Source organism: Hemibagrus wyckioides, linkage group LG09 (assembly GCF_019097595.1).
Source record: "Hemibagrus wyckioides isolate EC202008001 linkage group LG09, SWU_Hwy_1.0, whole genome shotgun sequence".
Classification (NCBI taxonomy): domain Eukaryota; kingdom Metazoa; phylum Chordata; class Actinopteri; order Siluriformes; family Bagridae; genus Hemibagrus; species Hemibagrus wyckioides.
The window spans coordinates 25,805,657-25,823,156 of NC_080718.1; the positions used below are offsets into that span (position 1 = coordinate 25,805,657).

The 17,500-nt window shown below is 38.2% G+C and overlaps 2 protein-coding genes across 3 annotated transcripts in view; both read left to right on the forward strand.

Annotated features, from left to right (window-relative positions):
• bicc1a (BicC family RNA binding protein 1a) overlaps positions 1-6,767 on the forward strand; it is a 92,846-nt gene extending 86,079 nt beyond the window's left edge. For both annotated transcript variants that reach the window (XM_058399568.1, XM_058399569.1), the window contains exons 15-21: positions 850-955; positions 1,157-1,196; positions 1,391-1,539; positions 1,683-1,848; positions 2,488-2,651; positions 3,127-3,226; positions 4,415-6,767. In XM_058399568.1, coding sequence (XP_058255551.1) covers positions 850-955; positions 1,157-1,196; positions 1,391-1,539; positions 1,683-1,848; positions 2,488-2,651; positions 3,127-3,226; positions 4,415-4,545 — 856 coding nt within the window. In that variant the 3' untranslated portion in view covers positions 4,546-6,767. The remainder of the gene's footprint in view (positions 1-849; positions 956-1,156; positions 1,197-1,390; positions 1,540-1,682; positions 1,849-2,487; positions 2,652-3,126; positions 3,227-4,414) is intronic.
• A 2,624-nt stretch (positions 6,768-9,391) lies between these two features.
• The window catches only part of phyhipla (phytanoyl-CoA 2-hydroxylase interacting protein-like a), a 29,009-nt gene continuing 20,900 nt past the window's right edge, over positions 9,392-17,500 (forward strand). The window contains exon 1 of the mRNA XM_058399968.1: positions 9,392-9,613. Within this exon, the coding sequence (XP_058255951.1) occupies positions 9,526-9,613 (88 nt within the window). The 5' untranslated portion in view covers positions 9,392-9,525. The remainder of the gene's footprint in view (positions 9,614-17,500) is intronic.

A 17,500-nucleotide genomic window follows, 5' to 3' on the forward strand; every position in this document is an offset into this window, starting at 1 on the left:
GATTGAAAATTATTATTAAATTAAAATAAATATTTAATATAAATATTTAAAATTAATATTTTTATTTTTAAAATAAAAACTATTATTATTATTATTATTATTTTATTTTCTGTATATTTTTGCATATATTTAAAACAGATAAATAATTATTAAAGTGAAATAAAATAAATATTTAATAAATATTTTAAATTAATATTTTTTATTTTTAAAATAACTTATTATTATTATTATTATCATTATTATCATTGTAATCTGTATATTTTTGTATATCTTTTTGTATATAATTACTATGAAATTAAAATAAATATTTACTATAAATATTTAATATAAATACTTAAAAATGTATATCTTCTTCTTCTTCTTAATAATAATAATAATAATAATAATAATAATAATAATATTATCTTCTGTATATTTTTGAATATTTTTATATCTTTAGAACAGATATAAAATTATTATTAAATTTAAATAAATATTTAATATAAATATTATAAATTGATATGTTTATTTAATTTTGATTAAAAATAAAAAATATTATTTTTTATTATTGTATATTTATATACTTGTGTATTTTTTATATACATAGCTGGTTATCTTTTGTTATGTATTATGTCTTTGTTTGTCTCTCTATAATATCTATTTCATTTCATGTCACCTTGCCTTAATATAACATTTTCTTTATCTTTTTCTTTAGCTGCTTTCCCTTTGCCGATGTAATTATGCAAATTTTGAATAAAGGATTATCTTCTCTTATTAATGATGAGTTATCTTATTAATGATGAGTTGTTAGTGCTGTTACAGAATGCAGTGCTAGAATGTGTGTGTGTGTGTGTGTGTGTGTGTGTGTAGATCAGAGTGTCTGTTGTCAGATGCTGAGCCTGACACTGTAGCTGATAAGAGAGCACCGGGCAGCGAGAGAGCAGCAGAGAGGAACAGACTGGTCCCTCATATACAAGTACACACACACACACACATACGCACGCACACACACACACACACACACACACACAGTATTCATTTTTATTGTTCAGTACCTTCACACAGATAATACACACACTGCCAACACACAAGTAACACTTTTAATGAGCATGTCTGACTTACAGATGCAGTTGTGTTATTTTATGTGTGTGTGTGTGTGTGTGTGTGTGTCTTTTAGGCCTATGACTATGAACAGAAGAAGCTACTCGCCACTAAAGGTCAGTCGAGAACACACACACACACACACATACACAATTAGTGGTGTCTTTTGCTATGTGCTATAGTGAATTTGATTTATTTAGTTGATTTCTCTCTCGCTCTCTTTCTCTGCCTCTCTCTCGCTCTCTGTCTCTCTCTCTCTCTCTCTCTGTCTCTCTCTTTGTGCGTGTGTGTGTGTGTGTGTCTTCTTCAGCCATGCTGAAGAAGCCGGTTGTGACCGAGGTTCGGACTCCGACCAACACATGGAGCGGACTCGGCTTCTCCAAGTCCATGCCTGCAGAGAGCATCAAGCAGCTCCGCAGAGCCAGCCATACAGCCTACAAACCCTCAGTTAATACTACGGTATTCACACACACACACACACACACACACACAGGCTACAGTGACATATTTTTCTTTCAAATGTATGTTTCTTCTCAAACGGTTCACTGTATACATATATCCTTCTTTTACTTGAGTGTGTGTGTGTGTGTGTGTGTCTCCAGTGTCAGGGCAATCCTCTCTCAGCAAACAGGGAGTCTCGGAGTAACGATGGCGATGGTGAAGGCTGGTGCACGAGAAACGGTAGCTGTGTGATTAACGGTAGTGCAGCAGCGCAACACACATTCCCCTCCACCATCAGCGCTCCTGAGAGGAGCAAGAGCAGAACCGGTGAGTGATCGCTGTGTGTGTGTGTGTGTGTTAATACACACACACACAGAATACAGGATATGCTAGTTTAGTAAGTTATGCTATGTTCATTGATGAGGTGATCATAATGGTAAAGTTGTTGGACATATTATTTAGATTAGTACATCATTAGCAGGAACAATATAGATTATATTTAATAAATAAATATTTAAAATGTATATTTTTTTAATTGTAGTAAAATTATTATTTTTGTTATTGTTGTTATTATTATTATTATTATTGTTGTTTTTGTTCTTGTTATGTTCTGTATATTTCCATATATCTTTAAAATATAATACATATTTAGTATAAATATTTACAAATTTATATTTTTACTAGCAATTATTATTATTATTATTAACATTATTATTATTATTATTATTATTATCTTCTGTGGGTTTTTGTACATCTTTAGAACAGATTGAAAATTATTATTAAATTCAAATAAATATATTTAAAAATAATATTTTTTATTTAATTTAAATTTTTTAATCACAATACAGGATATGCCATTGCCATGATAAAATATTTGGACATATTTAGTGCATCATTAGCAGGAACTATATAGATCTCGGCATTTATTAATGTGTGTGTGTGTGTGTGTGCGTGTGTGTGTCTTAGCTATGGACCAGTACCTGAGCAGCAGTAATTATATGGAGTGTATCTCGTTCATGGGTAGCAGTAAGACGTCGTCTCTGAGCTCCTCTCTTAAAGGTACTGACCTGCCTGAGCTCTTCAGCACTCTGGGACTGGGCAAATACACTGACGTCTTCCAGCAGCAAGAGGTGTGTGTGTGTGTGTGTGTGTGTGTGTGTGTGTGTGTTTATTTTGATAATGTTGGGATTTTTTTCCTTTGTAATTTATTCTTGGCTGCTTCCCAACCACCAGCCAGATTTCCCCTATCTATTCAAACTCCTGCTCCTGCTGCATCACATGGCTGTGTAACATTCTCAGAGAAAAGCTTGGTCTGCTCTCTTCTGGATACATGAATGCACAGAGGCACATTATTGGATAGTGCCAGTGATTGACAAGGAGACAATGTCCCGCCCACCAAAGAGCACAATGCTGTTCTCTTGTGCCATTCATGAGCATTTTAATTGTGTTTTAACGACTCATTGAAGGTGTGTCCTTGGGTGTGTGTGTGTCTCCCTGTGTGTGTCTCCCTGTGTGTGTCTCCCTGTGTGTGTGTCCCTGTGTGTGTGTCTCCCTGTGTGTGTACCTGTGTGTGTGTGTGTGCCTGTGTGTGTGTGTGTGTGTTAGATTGATCTGCAGACGTTTGTCACACTGACTGATCCGGACCTGAAGGAGCTGGGAATCACGACGTTTGGAGCACGTAGGAAAATGCTGCTGGCGATCTCAGGTGAGAATTCTGTGTATAATGTTAATCTGGCCCTAGTTAAGTTCCTGGTCATTAGTTCTAGGAACCTTTTTAGCTAAAGTAGACTAGAAGGTTCTAGTTAACATTGGGTCTTTAATAAGATTAGGAACTACCGGGTGGAGGGTGCAGTAATGGGCAGCACTGATTTCTGAAAGTCTCCACTGAATATCTACCATTTTTGCAACATTTGTTTGTTCTAGACCAGGAACTGAATAGTTTTGAATCAGGAGAGTTCCGGAAATTCCTCTCCTCAAGAGATTCTGGAATCCTTGTTTGCTTTGAATATCAAAGGCCCCATGGAATGAAATGCATTCTATCAGGCTTTTGGATCTTCACCGAAAGAAATAGACAGTGGTTCTTCAAGGGTTCCGGAATGTTCTCAAAAGGTTCTAGAACCCTCGTCAAAATATGTTTACGGTAAAGATCAAAGACCCCATGGAATTAACCACATTTCAGCAGGCCTTTGGATTTTCACCTGAGAGAAGTCCACAGTAGTTCTTCAAGGGTTCTTTTGGTTCTTCAAAATGGTACTAGAACCCTTGTGAAAATATATTTACAGTAAACATCAAAGGCATGTCGTATTAAACACATTCTGTTTAAGCAGAAAAACTGTATTTCCACATGGGTTCCAAACTTCCTGTAAAGGTTCTGGAACCCTTTTGCACAGTGAAGGTCAAATGATTAATGGAATTCTTTCAAAAACTTCCAAAGAACCCTTGTGGAACCTTTGAGGAAATTTGTTGTACAGTGAAGATTCAAGGCATTCGAGTTGTTTCCGAGGAATTTCTAGATCCCTGGTGGTGACACTGTTTAGGGTGAAGATCAAAGGCCTGCTGGAATCCTTTGAGCTTTGCTCTAAACAGTACACAGTTTTTCCGCAGAGGTTCCGGAACTTCTTCGGAACCTCTTTAAAAGATTCCAGAACCCTTGGAATCAGTAGTTTCGGAACCCCCTTGTGGAATCTTGTGAAGATCAAAGGCCTGGTGGTGTGCGCCACATTCAGTCAGGACTTTGATCTTCACAATAAGCAGTAAAGAATGTTTTCACTGGAGTTTCGGAGCTTCTTCAGAAGGTTCTGGAACCCTTGTGGAAACGTTGTGTACAGTATTACAGTGAAGCTGAGAGAGATCTCGCGGTCTGACGCACGCGGTCTCTTCTCTTTGCGGACAGAGCTGAATAAGAGCCGGCGGGAGCTTTTCGATCCTTCGACCATCCGCACGGCGTTCCTGGAGGGAGGAGTGAACAGCCGTCTGGCGCGACACTTCCATGCAGACGTGGCCAGCGTGAGCGGGCGCTGGTGACAAAAAACAAACACCCACATGAAAACAAACCCGAAGCAATAAAATCGTCTAATACCTCTGCGGTACTAGTTAACGGTACCTCTACATGGACGACACACCTCCCTCTCACTAATGGTGGAGATTCTGATCATGTAGAGCAAATCATTTATTTCATTCTGTTCAATCAGGCTGGACATTGTGGAAAGCCGTAAGGGTCAGTACGGTTATGGAAAGCCATAAGGTTTATCGGTTAGACAAAAGAAGTGCCAAAAAATTAAAGACGTGACTATCCTCAGAGGCAGGTTGGGGATGAGTGGAGAAGTGGAGGAGTGGCTGCTACTTTGTTGTTCAGAGTGTGTAAAAGGTGTAAACTGATGCAGTGTTATTAACTGAAACGGTACTAGATTATTATTATTATAAAGATGCCCTGGCACATTGAAGTATCAGTATTATGCACTTTAAGATAGCTTTTACCTGTGTGTGTGTGTGTGTGTGTGTGTGTGTGTGTGTGTGCACTTACCAGTCGTCAGTGTTCCAAGATCAAAAGGTCACAATTCATGCTTGAGGCCTTGTTGTTTTGCTCATATGGGTGTTATTCATTGCTATAAGGCTGCACTACAAGGCTCCAGTGTGTATTTAATTTTTTTGTTTACTGTAAACATTTTCATTTTATATATATATATATATATTATATTTTCTCTGAGAAGTATTCATTTACATTTTTTGTCTCTTGTTTTAGTCATGAGTTCATTTGTGGATAACTTCTGTTTTTCTTTTTTTTTTTGTCCCCATACGCCTCCAGATTTTCCAGGAAAATAAAAAGCAATCCACGGAGAGACGTCCAAGATTAAATTAATAATTGTTTGTTTTTCTCCGTTCCATGTTATTCCGCTGATTTTAAGAAAAGTTTCAGTATTTGGCTAGCAAAAATCTTGAAGAATTCTCTCAGGGCTTTCGTTACAGGAACCGAAATCCATTTGAACTCCTGAATCCGTGTCTTTGATGGTCGCCTTGTTTTGGTCGCCTTGTTTCTCCGAGATGGCCGCCTTCCCGTGATATAAATTTATTTTTGATTATTAAAGATTACCGAGAAGTCCCACAGTGTCCTAAACCCCATCATTTTTATTATTATTATTATTTAATTTTCATAAATTTGTGTAGTGAGTTGATCGGGCGATCGTAAAGATTTATAGACCTTAGCCTCATAGCGCTGGTGTAAACAAAAATGAAGTGGATATAAGAAGCCAAACATGTCCTGGCTGCTTTAAATTTTTTATTCTTATTTTTATTTTTTTTTTTAAATATAATTCATTATTTCTTTTTCTTAAAAAAATTCTTCGTAGACCTGGGGCACTTTTTTTTTTCTTTTCTTTTCCAAACCATGTTTTTTTTTTTTTTTTAATGAATTTAGACTTCAGTTCAAACAGACTGCACATATAAAAATATATTAGAATTTCTAAATGCAGCCGTGAATAAAGTGGTATTTAGTAATGGAGTATAAATGCTGGTGAAATGTATTTGCAGTAAATTAAAAGGAGGCTTTTGGTTTTTTTTGCTTCTATTTTTTTTCCCCTCATGATTATTTTTTTATGGCTGGTCATCCATTGTTTTATTTAGATTTTTTTTCTTTTTCCACTTTTAATGTATTATTTTAATGTGTTATTATTATCTTTTTTTTTTTCTTTTTTTTCTTTTTTAAAATTTTTTTACTTGGAATATTTCACTATTTTTTATAAGTTGACCTCTGTGTGTTGTACGTTTCATTTTTTACAAAAGATGTTGAAGCCGTATAGCCTTGGGATTATAACCTATATGCTCTTTTTTCCCCTCTTCCTCTTCCTCCTCCTCCTCCTCCTCCCTGTGAGAGATGTTTTGCTTTGACCTCATCCGTAAATGCATCCCGAAGCCACTTCGAAAGCATATATATGCTAGCTTCTTCTCATGACACTTCTGATTGTATCCACAGGTTTTCTTTTTTCACACATCTGGTAAAAAAAAACTTTACAGATGTTGCACATGAGGTACCCTGAAGTTTTGCTAAGCAGCTCATTAGCTTGTTGTTCTTTAAGCTCATGTTGTTATGGGGGTTGATATTAGATATTGAGGTGATGTGACTTTGTCCCAGAGGAAGCACGAAGCACTGATCACTTACAGCAAGTGCTTTACAAGAACAGCTGTGATTGGAGGAATCATGCTAGCTTGGGTGGAGTTTGGGTTCCAGTGTGTTTATATATATATATATATATATATATATATATATATATATATATATATATATATATATATATATATATATATATATATATATATATATATATATATATATATATAAAAAATATATGAAGCAGTTCTGTTCTGTTCTCCGGAATTATGGAGAACAGAAGGAAGGAATTCTGCAGTATTCCTAAAGTGTTAAAGCAATAATCCTTCCAAAGTGTTATAATAGATGTTTTTGTTGTTGTTGTTGTTGTTGTTTGGTTCAGAGACGGTGCCAAAGATTCCTACAGGAGAATTTTTCACTACTTGCAAGAATCCCCCAAAGTCATGACTCTGATTCGGTTAATAAAGGGACGGGACACGGGTTCTGTTTCTAGCTGCAGATCCAGCACAACATACAGAAACATGCAGCTGTGATGCTCTTCTCTGTGGCCTGTGCTGTCGACTGATCACCTCCTGTGTCCACGGATAATTATTGATAATAATAATAATAATAAATAATAATAATAATGTTCAAATGATGGTCTATTGTGGTTTGGTTATGAGAATAAAAATAAACATATGCAAGCAAAGTTTTCTGAACGAATGTCTGAATGTTTATTAATTTATCACCTTTAGGAACATTGGCATTAATTAAATGAAAGAATTTAATATGAGAGAGAGAGAGAGCAATATTCTTAGAACAGAGGACAAGAAGAAAAATAAAAAAAAATAATAATAAAAATATATTAAATTAAAAAAAAAATTTCTTATAATGGAACAATAATAAAATATAATCAAATATTCCTTTTCCTAACTGTTATATATAACAGCAAAATAATAATGTAATATATTTTATTTATTAAATTATCTTTTATAAATCCTTCCATTTTTTATTACACATTTATTATCTAATTTAATTTGTATTTGTATTAATATTTGCTAAATATATCATTTATAGTTAAATGGGATCATTTCTATATTTTGTTTGTAATATTTAATTATATTCAATATTTATACTTTATTTAATTTAGATTATAATTGGGATATTAAATATATTGTTAGATTTAAATTATTAAATGAGCTATTTATCACCTTTAATTCTGTATGCTGCATACTTTTCGCGTAATAATATTTAATTCATTTTAGTAACATAAAATAAATCCCTGATAAAATAATCCCTGTGTGTGTGTGTGTGTGTGTGTGTGTGTGTGTACACATCAGGTTTTCAGTGTTTCTACACTGTTCCGGTTTCAGCAGGAAGCAGTGCTGAGTAGTGATGTGGTGCACCGCTCCCACACCAAATAAGGACACGAGTGCCAGTGGCTATGACATCAGCAGTAGTGCAGGGAGGAGGGTGAAGTGTGTGTGTGTATTTGTGAGATGCTGTAGGAGGAGTCTCTCTAAAAGAGGCATTTTAATAAGGTTTAAAGTGGAAAATAACAATGACAGTAAAAGCTACACTGTGTATCCATAAGTTTCTGGACACCTGGCCATCACACCCATATGTGCTTAAGGAACAGTGATTAAGCAACTGAGTAGAAGGTTGTGAGGTCAAATCCCAGGACCACCAAGCTGCCATTTCTGTGGGCTTGAACAAATCCCCGAACACTTAACTGCTCAGTTGTATAAATGAGATCAATGTAAGTCTTTCTTATAAAGGCATCCAGTTCCAGATGTATTCCCCCTCCTACTGTTATAATAAGCTCCACATCTGGAAGGTTTCTGGAAGGTTTTCCACTAGATGTTGGAGTGTGGCTGTGGGGATTTGTGTTCATTTAAACTACAAGAGCATCACTGAGATCAGACAGGTGATGAGGCTCCAGTTCCAGTTCAACCCCAGAGGTGTTCAGTGGGGTTGAGTCAGAGTCAAGGCTCTGTGCAGGACACTCCAGTTCTTCCACTCCAACCTGAACCTCCGCACCATGTGCACTGTCATGCTGGGACAGGGTTCGAACCTCTTAGCTCCAGTGAAGGGAAAATCGTAACTCTACAGCATACAAAGACATTCTATACAATTGTGTGCTTTCAAGTTTGTGGTGTGATGATCTGGGGTGCACATACTTTTGGCTATATAGTGTATAGCTACAGTAATAGGTTAGCTGGTTTGTATCAATCTGATTAAACCTCATTAGGTTGCTGAGGTGGTGCTTTTAGTGTGCCTCATTATAAAAAGAAATGAAAGTACTGTGAAGACCTTGAAGACCTCTGCTGCACCATTAAAGCTTTAATGAAGTGAAAACTAATCAAAGATACACCACGTGCACATTTCCACATGCAAGGTTTACCCCTGATGGTTCGACCCCAGGTGCAAGGAAAGGGTGCCTTTATTCCTGACTGTGCATTCCCTTGCTTGTATAATTTAGCTAATTTGTAGTCTGTACGAATATCCAGAAAATCCCACAATGCATCGCAAAAATAAATAAATAAATAGGTAAATAAATAATTAAGCGTCGTAGTAGTGCACTTATAGGTGTGTATGAAATAGAGACAATGCACACACGTGTTCAGCACGCTTGAATGTAGCGTGGCTGTGTGTTTGAAATAATAATAGAAGTGTATTAGTGTATGTATGTGCGTGTGTCCAAGGGGTGATCACGTGCAACTGACCTGCGCATTGGTTGATTTTATGTGTGTTAAAGGTGGTGACGTAGAGCGAGAGAGAGAGAGAGAGAGAGAGAGAGAGAGAATTTCTCCCTCTCGGTCACTCCCTATATCGGCAGAAAACCCCGTACCAGCCCCCGCACACACTCACGCGCCCCTAAGGCAGCATTGCAATCCGGACGCAGATCTGAGCGGATCGTCATGGCGGTGCCGGGCCCGCTGAGCCCGCGCGAGGGCACGGTGGCCAAGAACCTGAGCCTGGAGTCACTACAGCTATGCGAGAGAGACGGTAAGGAAAGCGCGCGCGCACGCCCGACCAGCAACGCATCATCCCGCACTCTTTCACCAGCAACGTCCTTTCTTAGTCTGAATCATCACCTAATCCGTTCAATCTCTCTCTCTCTCTCCCCCTCTTTCTCACTGTTTCATTTTATTCCAAAGATCCATACAAGCATGGCATGTCATGACGTTTGACATGGTGTGCCGAATCATCGCTCGTGCGTTACATCTACTTTGCAATATCCTGTGATTTGCTTACAGATTAATAAATAAAAAGTGACGCGACAGCTTAGCAACGACACGTGCATTATTATATCCCCCCCCCACAGCCATTCAGACATTACTGTTACTAGATTTTTGTTTGCTTTTGTTTTGCTTCTTAAGAAAACGATCACATGCAGAAATGTGTGCAGCATGTTTCAGCACCATGGACACGGCTTGCGCTCGAGCTCGTGCTCGCGCCCGCGCCCGCGCCGCCGCCACTGCTGCCAGACTGGGCGTTTTTTTTTTTCTCCCCCATCATCACCACCACCATCATCATCATCATGGGTCATTTGCAGACATTCTTATTAAAAGACAACCGTCACGTGCATATAGAACACCGCAAACGATGCGTTAGACAGTGAGCTGGGTGTGATGCATGATGCTGCACCCTGTGTGAGGACCCCTGTGCTTTAAACCGAGCTGTGTCCGTAACCCTGCATGAATTTACTGCAACATTGCGGTCAGTAGGAGACCAGGTTGTGTGTGTGTGTGCGCGCGCGTGTGCTGGAACGAATTCTTAAAACACAGGGTTGCCAGATTGGATTCAATCCACCATGCTTTAAATGACCGTGTGACTGAACCAGGAGTCAAAAACCAATGAGATTAAAACTAAATATTCCAAATATATTTAATTATTCAACACTACTATATCCACAACGTATTCAACAGCATATTCAATTGTTCTTATTGTGAATTTCTTAAATCTGATTGGTTCGAAGCTTTTGTGACTCTATTTTCTACAACAGTGGTGCCTGTAATCTGAATCACAGCTACCGTTTCTATGGTTATGAACAATTCACAAGCGTCTGTAATGCAAAGGAGCTTTGAAATAATAATCAAATTATTAAACATATTAAAGCAAGTAATTGTTGATATGGCAACGTTTTCTGTACTTAAAATGTATGGAAGGAGTCTCCAGTATCAGTGAGTTTTGAACCATGGGGAAAAAAAAGAGTCTTCATTTTATGCTTTGTCATGACAGGCTGCATGGTGTTTGAGAAATAAAATATTACACTTCTGAGCAAAATTTCCTTGTGTTGCTTGTTACTAAGCACATCTGTAATGACTAGCTTAAATGATGTACAGTGAGCGAGATCAATTGCTGTAGTATTAGCATAAAGCAGTTAAAACATGGCTCAGAGAGCAGAGGTTTCTGGGAATTTCGAGATGAGAATTCTTTCCACTTTAAAAGTGGCTTAGTGTAGAAATCATGTAAATGAGTATGAAAAGCTCCTGGAATTGTACAGCATCTACCAGACAGGGGCTGGTGTGGTTTTTAGAAGTACACCATTTTCACCAGAAGGACAGCGAAGCACCACTCTGGGAACATGGCTCAGAGATCAGCAGCTAAATGGAGGTTTCCGGGAAGACGTCCTTCCAAACATGTCGAGAGTCTTTAATTATTTAAGACAGTGAGAGTAACAAAGCCAATGATTCAGCATAAATCTGCTCATCTTCTGTGACTGAAATAATGCTAAGCTTTAAAAGACTGGTTGCCAAAGTGGTTAGGTTTATGAGTGGGCGGAGCATCTAGAGTTCTACTCGACAACAAATCAGTTTTCTTGAAACGTTCTGGAGGGAGATTTGGCGTTTGTGTATCAAATTCAGCAGTGATTATTTGCATCATATCATAGGAGTTGAAGGAGAAGCAGTGTGAGATCTACTGTCTTCACTCTCATTGGTAGTCACTGCACCGAGTCACTCCATATTTACATAAAGTCAGACATTTCTGCCATGCTGCTGGACACGCCCACATCTAGTCTCCAATGCTTGCTGTCTGTCATGTCCCTGAAACTCAGCAATTCTCATCGTAAATAAACGATCTCATGTCACTGTACATGATCGTAGCATTAGATACATTATATATCGAATGATGCAGCTCACTAACTATTTTTTTGTAACCTAGCTTTACTCCAGCACAATCCCTGATGACCGGAACAGTGACCTCTCCATCCGTCTCTTGTTCTCTAGGGGAGGAGTTACACTGTCTGGTAAAGTTTATAACACAGCTGGTCACTTTCTCCAAGTCATGTGATGGCAGGTGACTTCAATGTATGGCAAAAGTGTAGAACAGTGAGGTTCAGGAAGTAACAATGTCGGTTGTGGTCACTCTAGAGATAAATCTTACTATATTAACATGCCATAAGCTCTTTTAGAAGCCATACATCAGATTTCAAACAGAATAAATAACGAAAATGTTATCCATGCGAAGTAATTATTGGCGAATCGTTTATTCTGATGATGCTGTATTATTACCACTACTGTCCTTAAAATCCTGAAATGTTGGAAACTCTCTCTGTTGGAGGCCTTTGGTTCTGAAGGATTAAATCGTTCATCATGATATTTTTAAAAATCAGGCAGAAATCTATATTTCATTCAGTAGTTGAATACTGTGTTGTATGTGGTATTGTTCTGGTTTTGTTGTTCCATGCTAATAGATGATCAATTTTGCTACTAGGAAGCCACACAGTCATTGATCTGGGAGGAAAAAAAGAAAGAGTGACGATGTTTCAGCTATGTTTCCATGGTTACAGTAGCGTTTCTGATTTGCGAGAGTGTGTAGAGTGCTTGGGACTTGTGTTTTGACCACAAACTCTCTGACCACAAACTACATTTGCTGACCTTCACTGTTCTACACTTTTACCATACACTGAAGTCACCTGCCATCACATCATTTGGATGAAGTGACCATATGTTCCAGCTGTGTTCTAAAATTTACCAGACAATGAAACTCCTCCCCTAGAGTAAACAGGAGACAGACCTGTACAGCGTGAGGGCAGATGGAGAGGTCACTGTTATGGTCATTGGAGAATACGGTGAAGTTAAGCTAGGTTACAGAAAAATAGCTAGTGAGCTGCATCATTCCATATATAATGTATCTAATGCTACGATCGTTTATTTACAGCAGCATGACAGAAATGTTTCACTTTATGTAAAATATGGAGCGACTCGGTGCAGCGACTACCAATGAGAGTGAAGACTGTAGATCTTGCCATGCTGATGCGTTTCCATGGATACATAAAAATGTCTTTTTTTTTAAGCTTAAATCATTTCGAGATGAGAATTCTTTCCACTTTAAAAGTGGCTTAGTGTAGAAATCATGTAAATGAGTATGAAAAGCTCCTGGAATTGTACAGCATCTACCAGACAGGGGCTGGTGTGGTTTTTAGAAGTACACCATTTTCACCAGAAGGACAGCGAAGCACCACTCTGGGAACATGGCTCAGAGATCAGCAGCTAAATGGAGGTTTCCGGGAAGACGTCCTTCCAAACATGTCGAGAGTCTTTAATTATTTAAGACAGTGAGAGTAACAAAGCCAATGATTCAGCATAAATCTGCTCATCTTCTGTGACTGAAATAATGCTAAGCTTTAAAAGATTACTGAAAAATCAGTTTAAAAAGCATTAATGTGGATACGCACGACTTTTTACGGACGTTAACCTTAATACCTCCAGTGATGAGTAAAAAAGAAAATCCTGACATGCCATGGCTGATCGTATTTAGGAAGGAAGGAAGGAAGATATTATGAAACATCTACTACACTTGGAAACCTGAGAATGAGCAGAATTTGCAATAGGTGAAAATAAAATAAAATAAAAATAAAAAGAGAACAGCAAAACCATGTAAGACAGATGTTCCAGATGTTTGTTTGTATCTGAACAATCTCTGTAGCTTATAGCTTTGGCGTAGCATTGCGTTCCAGGTTTTATGCTACGTCATTTTCAAGAATAAGAAGCCACACATACATTACAGCACAGTGGAATTAATTTCTTAGCAGTTAAGAAAGTTGGGGTCAGAGAGCAGGGGCAGCTGTGATACAGCACCCCTGGAGCAGAGAGGGTTAAGGGCTGTGCTCAATTGCCCAACGGTGGCAGCTTGGCAGTGCTGGGGCTTGAACCCTGATCCTTAACCCAGAGCCGTAACCACTTGAGCCATGCCTTTTGTGGGTTTGTTTTTCCTTTGCGTGAACGCATGTTGTTTTAGGATTGATCGAAGACAATGGAAGGTGCTGATAAGGGGGTCTTGCTGAGCTTTTGCTCAGCTGTATTACGTCTCAAATATAAGTCGATTTGGATAAACATTCATTCATTCATTAACCCGTCCCATGACTGTATCCCTGTGTATCAAGATCTCTGAGACTTGATTGTTGACATGATATGGTGCCATGATTGTTGAGTATTTTAGAAACTAATCCCATACTAGAGTTGATCTACCCATAGCAGTCTCTAGAGTTCCAAAAAATCATCCTGTAAGGGGAGGACCTGCAGGCTAAACCATGTTGATGAGAGAGATCACAGCCTAGCTTGAGCTGCCAGGAAGGATATAATAACACTCTTAAATAATCACTCTTTACATCTGTGGTGAGCAGAAAAGCCTCTCAAAACATCCATTCGATTCAATTTACTTGTAAAGCGCTTTTAACAATGGACTTTGTCTCAAAGCAGCTTTACAGAAGTATAGAAACATAGAATAAAAAATGATAGTTACTATTTATGTCTAATATTTATCCCAATTGAGAAGCCTGAGGTGACAGTGGTGAGGAAAAATTGAATTGTGCAACCAAGAGCTCCTGAGGAATTAATAGGTCACGTGAAAGCTTGAGGTGGAGACGACTACATTTCTTTCAGCCAAGATGAAGAATCTGAGGTTATCATGAGCACAGACTCGCTCACACTGTCCAGTTGTTTTCCTGGACGCTTGTAAATAACGAGTATTTGAGTTATTATATCCTTACTGGAAGTTCAAACCAGTCTGATCTCTCTAATAGTTAGGCCTTTTCTTCATTCTGATGTTTGACATGAACTTTAACTGAAGCTCTGTGCATTGTGCTGCTACTAAATGACTAGCTGATAGGATAACTGGTGTTCCTAATAAAGTGGAGTGTATATTTCCTCTCAGTTTTTATATAATCCTGGTGATGTAGCACTATCATTCACACATGTCTATCAGGTTCACTTTTATTTGCATTACATGACACACACACTGTGTTATTTTAGTCGATTAGCACTCGCTCCGTCTGTTATACACAAGGTGTAATGAAATATCCAGCTGCTGAATACGAACACAGGGCTTCTGGAGTACGAGCAGGATTCTGGTGTCTCTCTCCTGTCTCTGAGGTGGAGACGTTACAGGAGCGGCTATATTTACACCGTTGTCTGCTGACTGATCGACTCGGGATGGAAACTATATATAGGGTCACGATAGAAGGTTGAGGAACTCGAGGTAGGAGAGGATCAGCTTTCTGAATCTTTTCTTATCTGCGAGTGCGGGACGGGTCGGTCGGTCGATACTGAGATGCTGATGCTTTCAATTACGCCGTTTTGATATTAATAGAAGAGGATGGAGTCTTTGTGAACATTTTTATGCAACATGACATGAAAAGTGACGGATAACGGAAAAGAAATACGCCACTTTAAACGTTTATCACAGTCTATCTATCTATCTATCTATCTATCTATCTATCTATCTATCTATCTATCTATCTATCTATCTATCTATCTATCTATATGTATGTCTGTCTATCTATCTGTCTGTCTACTTGTATGTCTGTCTATCTATCTATCTATCTATCTATCTATCTATCTATCTATCTATCTATCTATCTATCTATCTATCTATCTATCTATCTATCTATCTATCTATCTATCTATATGTATGTCTGTCTATCTGTCTGTCTACTTGTATGTCTGTCTGTCTATCTATCTATCTATTTCTATCTATCTATCTATCTATCTATCTATCTATCTATCTATCTATCTATCTATCTATCTATCTATCTATCTATCTATCTATCTATCTATCTAGAGAGAGAGAGAGAGAGAGAGAGAGAGAGACTTTGTGTGGAGAGAATATAAATCCTCTCACTTGTTGCCTCCAGGTTGAATAAGAACCTGGATGATGATTAATTAACTTGTCAATTTCATTTTGTTTTGTTTGGACATCTTTTGTTTTTCTGTCAAATATCCATCACTCTGCAGCACTGCTACCTCCTCCTCGCTGTCTGTGTCAAACTGTCAGAAAAAATAGTTCTCTGTACAAACTCATCACACACACACACACACACACACACACACACACAAAGTTACTTGAGTCTGTTTATCTAAAGAACAGCTTTAACATACCTGTTTTTAATCTCCACACTGATTCTTTCAGCTTTCAGAAAAGAATCCCACAGTCCAGCACTGTTTAAGGACATGACAACACTTTCTGAATATTTGCTTCATGGTAATATGTTGCACTAGTTTGTAAATGTCTAGTACTGAAACACTGACTCAAGGATGTTTCACGAATAAACTTTCCAGACAGAACGTACTCAGCAACTCCACAAAAGCAGTTACTCATACACAGATATTGTCTCATTCATCACATTGCAGAAGACCTAATTGTTCAGGAAACAGGGCATTGTGGTAATATATCTATATACACACAAACCTATTCGTCTTTATATGTCTAGACGACTGGATCAGAGCATCTCCCAAACTGCAGCTCTTGTGGGGTGTTCCCGGTCTGCAGTGGTCAGTATCTATCAAAAGTGGTCCAAGGAAGGAACAGTGGTGAACTGGTGACAGGGTCATGGGCGGTCAAGACTCATTGATGGATGTGTGTAGTGAACGCTGGCCCGTGTGATCCGATCCAACAGACGAGCTACTGTTGCTCAAATTGCTAAAGAAGTTAATGCTGGTTCTGATAGAAAGGGGTCTGAATACACAATGCAGGACCGGCCAAAAAACGGGGACCAACACAATGTTAGGCAGGTGGTCATAATGTTATGCCTGATCGCTGTATATGGTCAAAAGTCCTGACCATCATATGCATATGTTGCTCCTCCAACATTATGTTTATCTCTGTATGCTGTAGCATTACAATTTCACTTCACTGGAACTAAACCGTGTTCCAGCACGACGATGCACCTGTGCACAAAGCACCAGAGCTCCATGAAGACGTGGTGTGGAGGTTCAGGTTGGATTGAAAGAACTCGACTGAATCGATGAAACTGGAAATGGAGTCTCCTCAGTGTCTGATCTCACTAATGCTCTTATAGCTGAATGATCACAAATCATCTAGTGGAGATCCTTCCCTAAGAGAAGAGGGAAGGAGGAAATCTGGAATGAGATGTTCAAGAAACACATAGAAGTGTGCTGGTCAGACGTCCACAAACTTTTGAACATATACAGTATTTCTGTGTGCTATATAGTAGTCCATGTTAGCATGCTAGCTAGCGTTATTGCATGGGTTTTCTCTTTGTATGCGTGCCTGTAATGATGATGATGTAGACTCTGCTGAGGGGAAATGGATGCTAAATGCAGTATTGGAACACAGCCATGGTTGTGTCTTGCTGCTCTCAGTGCTTCTTTGATTGATGCTTTGTCCTTGAGATAATTTATTTTTTTAATTCTAAAATGCTCACACAGACATTTACAGCATCCAGAAGTGAAACCACTCCGGAAATCAGCCCTTTTCTATTTATTCCGTCAGTCACGAAAGTTCACTGTAAGGAGGAATTTATTTGTTATGTCTTTAATCCACTTATTTTTATGACTCGTTACTGGAGCAGTTTTTCGATGTGTGTAGATTTATTTAAAGAAGAAGTATATAATCTTGTCTTTCTGTGTTTCAGTAACAGACTGTCCA